Source organism: Nicotiana tomentosiformis, chromosome 2 (genome assembly GCF_000390325.3).
Source record: "Nicotiana tomentosiformis chromosome 2, ASM39032v3, whole genome shotgun sequence".
Lineage (NCBI taxonomy): Eukaryota > Viridiplantae > Streptophyta > Magnoliopsida > Solanales > Solanaceae > Nicotiana > Nicotiana tomentosiformis.
In genome coordinates, this window is record NC_090813.1 from 175700851 (window position 1) to 175705055 (window position 4205).

Genomic DNA, 4205 nt, shown 5'->3' on the forward strand with positions numbered 1-4205 from the left:
TAAATAAATGATTTAACTTATACAAATCACTGAGAATAATGAATAACTTTTGTATTATCAATGTAATTTAACATATTATAACTTACAAGTTATTTACTGCTTTTCTTATATTACCAAATTAGGTTGGTTTTCATATAGACAATTACCTTCTTTGTAGGTCGTCCTAGTATAAAAAACTATATCCTATCAGTCACCCTGAATAAACAATAAGAAATTTCATAAACCTCTGCATGCCCTTCAGTTTACTGCTAGTTTAGTGAAGAACAAATATGAAAGTTTTCATTAGTTTTCCAATCAAGAAAGAACATGGCCTAAAACAGACAGCCACAGACAAAAAAGAGATGATTCAGATGCATCAAATCTCCTTTACACAATAGACAATTAAATTGATCTTCAAATTTGTTGTAACAAAAAAGAAATTCTTAGAATGGCTACATGAGAGGGCTATTGAGAAGTCCATGCCAAGAAGGAACTCCAAAACCATTCCAACTTTGCTTGCTTATTGACTCAAAATCATTCATATTTCCATCTCCATTAATTTTCCACGGAAATCCCCACAAAATTCTACTCTCACCTTCTCTTCTTTCACTAATGTCTCTTCATTAGGTGTTATGGCACCATTTCTCATTTCTTGATCAAAACGTGTAACCATTTCTTCACTTGAATTCACCCCCATATCACCATTTTCTACATGTCCCATGTTCCCATTAATATAGTACAAGTCATGGTTAAAGCCATTAATTGGGGTTTCAAGAATTCCACCCCTAAGTGCATCAAGAAATCCAGCAGAAACAACAGCTTCTGCAGAAGAGGTGCACATGCCACGGTTTTTCAGAACATCACAACTGACACTATTCTCAGAATTTGCGAGATGCAACGTATCTGAAAAAATTGCCTCAGTTCGAAATGTTTTCTGCAACTCACGATACATCATTGAGATATCATGGTTTTCAAGTCCTAGTTGTCCACTTTCTTGATTTTGGAGCCTAGCTAGGCGTAGGTCATTGGAATCATACGACAATTGTGTGAGAGATGATATTTGATTAGGACTAGCGGTCAAAGATTGATCTTGACTTCTCTTTGATGATGATGATCTTTTGTTCTTTCTAGAGCCTCCTCCAACAGGAACAATTCTTAATGTACCTCCTTTTGTCCAGTACCTTTTGCATGATTTGCAAAAGTATCTAGGCTGAGTGAGACTATAGTTGTTGTAATAGCAAAATTTGGTGTTGGCAGAGTCACATCTCGGACATTTTTGTACTTCATCTGCAGGCTTTGGTTTCTTTTCTTGATGTGGTTTTGTGCATGCAAACATGCTTTCTAGTGTTTGGGAAGACATGTCCTGTACAAAACAAATTAACAACGAAATTTAGCTCCAGTTTGACCTTAAATTTTGGCTTTATTTATTTAATTTTTTTAAATATTGTCTTTTTATGAAATATGATCATGTTTTGGAAAAGAAAAGTTCAAAAATTTTCAAATTTTGGGTGAATTATTTTTCCTTGCAATTACAAAACTTCAATTTTTCTTCAAATAAATACATGTCCAATTACAACTTCAGCTTCAAAAATTATTTTTCAACCAAGTTTAGAAATTCTTTTTTCAAGTTTCAATTAAATCTATGTCCAAATGCTAGCTTATATAAACAAAGTCCATGAAAAACATGTCCAGTCCCAAACAAATTAAGTTGGAATCAGCAATATAAATCTTCAATTCTTTCTTTAAGCTAACTCATATAAAAAGTTATTTCGTTTTACCTCCTTTTAACTTTCCTTAAGTTGCAAAAAAAAAAAAATTATTTTGTTAAGACTTTAGGAGATTGGATGGTTTACTCAATGATTAAATTGATAAAGCTAACACCAAACTCACCTAAGTACAAAGAAAATGAGAATTCAAATGCTAAACAAGTGAACATGAAATCAAGTGAATGAAAAAGAAATGGTTCACCACCCATTGTGAGAAAGGAGTGGTTTCATGAAAGCCAAAAAACTTAGAAGCCTCAACAACAAAATAAGAAAGAAAAAAAATGAAGATTATCTGTCCAATAGAGTTTAACAGCCTTGACTCACCTACAATTGCAAATAGATTTTAAATTTCTCGACCGTGTAAATTTTGTTTACACTTGCACTTTGTCGCATCTCTTCGATACGAATACAGTAACGATCATAGCGATCTCCTCTGGTACCTACTGGTATGTCAGGATCCAATTGGTCATGAACATCGTAAGGTGCTGCTTTTCGCAGAGAGAAAGAGGATTCTAAAAGCGAAAAGCCTAGAAGACTAGATTGTCAGACTCGGAGGTAGCAGTAAGATCTCTGTCTCCAGAGAAGGCATGAGGGTTTTCTAAAAGTCTCCTCTCATTACAACTCAATGCATCACAGACTGACGAGTCTAAGACAAGGAAGTCATAATTACAATTCATAAAAACATTATAACATGAAAAATCATTTCAGAGAGGGGGAAAAAACACAATACAGGAAGGCAAAAGCAAGGAATAGAATATCCCCACAAGATTAATTGCCAAAAAAAAAACCATCATTGCTTATACTCACATATCTCTCACTAATAATCTTTACCTGGTGTAGATGTTGTGCACTAGAAGGATCCATATCCATGTACAACTGTACTTCTCACAAGTCACAACGCAGCTAGCAAACAGTATATATAATATATATATATATATATGTATGTATGTATATCTTAATTAAAACTCAAATCTATAGGCTGGTTAAGGAAAAAATTTGCATAGGCTGGTTTAATATCTGAATATTTCAGAAGACATAAGACAAGTTTGATGCTGAAAATTTCAAGAACATAAGGGTTAATATGAAGTTATGAACTGCAAAAGGAGAGGAAAAACCAAGAAAACTTGTCTCTCAAGCCCATATATATAACAGAAAACAAAAGAGACAAAAAGAAGAGGTGTGGAGTAACTTCTGTCGCTGTCTCAGTATGTTTTTTGGGATAAGAGAGAATATTGAGAGTACGGATGTATGGGGATTCGTGTATTATTTAATAGTACTACTTTGTGACCAAATGGTATGGGAAATGCAACTTTAGTTGTTCCCTTTGTTACAAATAATTCAGTGGGCGTTTGACATAACAATTGTAAAATTCAAAAAATAAACTAATGTTATAAAATAAAGACCGTAAAGTAAAAATAAGTATAGAAAAAAACTGATATATTATTCAAACTTCAAACTTATGTACATAATGAACTGAATTCTCCTTTATTTATAAAAGAAAGGAAGCTGCTGTGTAAGCTGCTACTACAAGCTGCTGTGTAAGCTGCTACTACAAGCTGCTGTGTAAGCTGCTACTCTAAACTGTTGTGCCAGATATAGATAATCTTCTGTCATGGGTAATATTTATCCATAACGGAGTACCGAAAGGATAAGCTGCTTCAGGAGGCTTATTTCCAATAGAGTACTAAATAGATAAATATATTTATGGCGGAGTCTCATGTGGATAAATTTCTTCAGGAAGCTTATTTACAACAGAGTACTAAATGAACATCCATAATATAATATATTCATAACACTCCCCCTTGGATGTTCATTAGAAAATAATATGTCTCGTTAAAACCTTACTAGGAAAAATCCCGTGGAAAAAAATCCTAGTGAAGGAAAAATAGTACACATATTTAGTAATACGCATTGCTAGCTGCCTCATTAAAAACCTTATAAGAAAAACCCTGTGGGAAAAAATCTTAATAAGGAAAAAAGAGTACATCGCGTATTTTACTCCCCTGATGAAAACCTTGTTTCAAATATTTAAGTCTCCGCATTCCAATCTTGTATACCATCTTCTCAAAAGTTGAAGTTGGTAAAGATTTGGTGAATAAATCTGCCGGATTGTCACTTGAACGGATTTGTTGCACATCAATGTCACCATTTTTCTGAAGATCGTGTGTGTAGAATAATTTTGGTGAAATGTGCTTCGTTCTATCTCATTTTATAAATCCTCCCTTCAATTGGGTTATGCATGCAGCATTGTCTTCGTATAAAATTGTGGGTCTTTTCTCACATTCCAAATCACATTTTTCTCGAATAAAATGAATTATTGATCTCAACCATACGCATTCCCTACTTGCTTCATGAATGGCTATTATTTCAGCATGATTTGAAGAAGTAGCAACAATAGATTGTTTTGTGGAGCGCCATGATATGATAGTACCTCCACATGTAAACACGTACCCGGTCTGA

General features: G+C 33.7%; 1 protein-coding gene across 1 annotated transcript; it reads right to left on the reverse strand.

Moving 5' to 3' along the window:
- Positions 1–230: 230 nt before the first annotated feature.
- On the reverse strand, positions 231–2862 carry LOC104097641 (dof zinc finger protein DOF4.6-like). Its single transcript, XM_009604241.4, has 2 exons — positions 2577–2862; positions 231–1342 (listed from the first exon to the last, which is right to left on the reverse strand). Exons 1-2 carry the CDS (start codon positions 2613–2615, stop codon positions 518–520), a joined length of 864 nt encoding a protein of 287 aa, XP_009602536.1. The 5' UTR covers positions 2616–2862; the 3' UTR covers positions 231–517.
- Positions 2863–4205: the final 1343 nt, after the last annotated feature.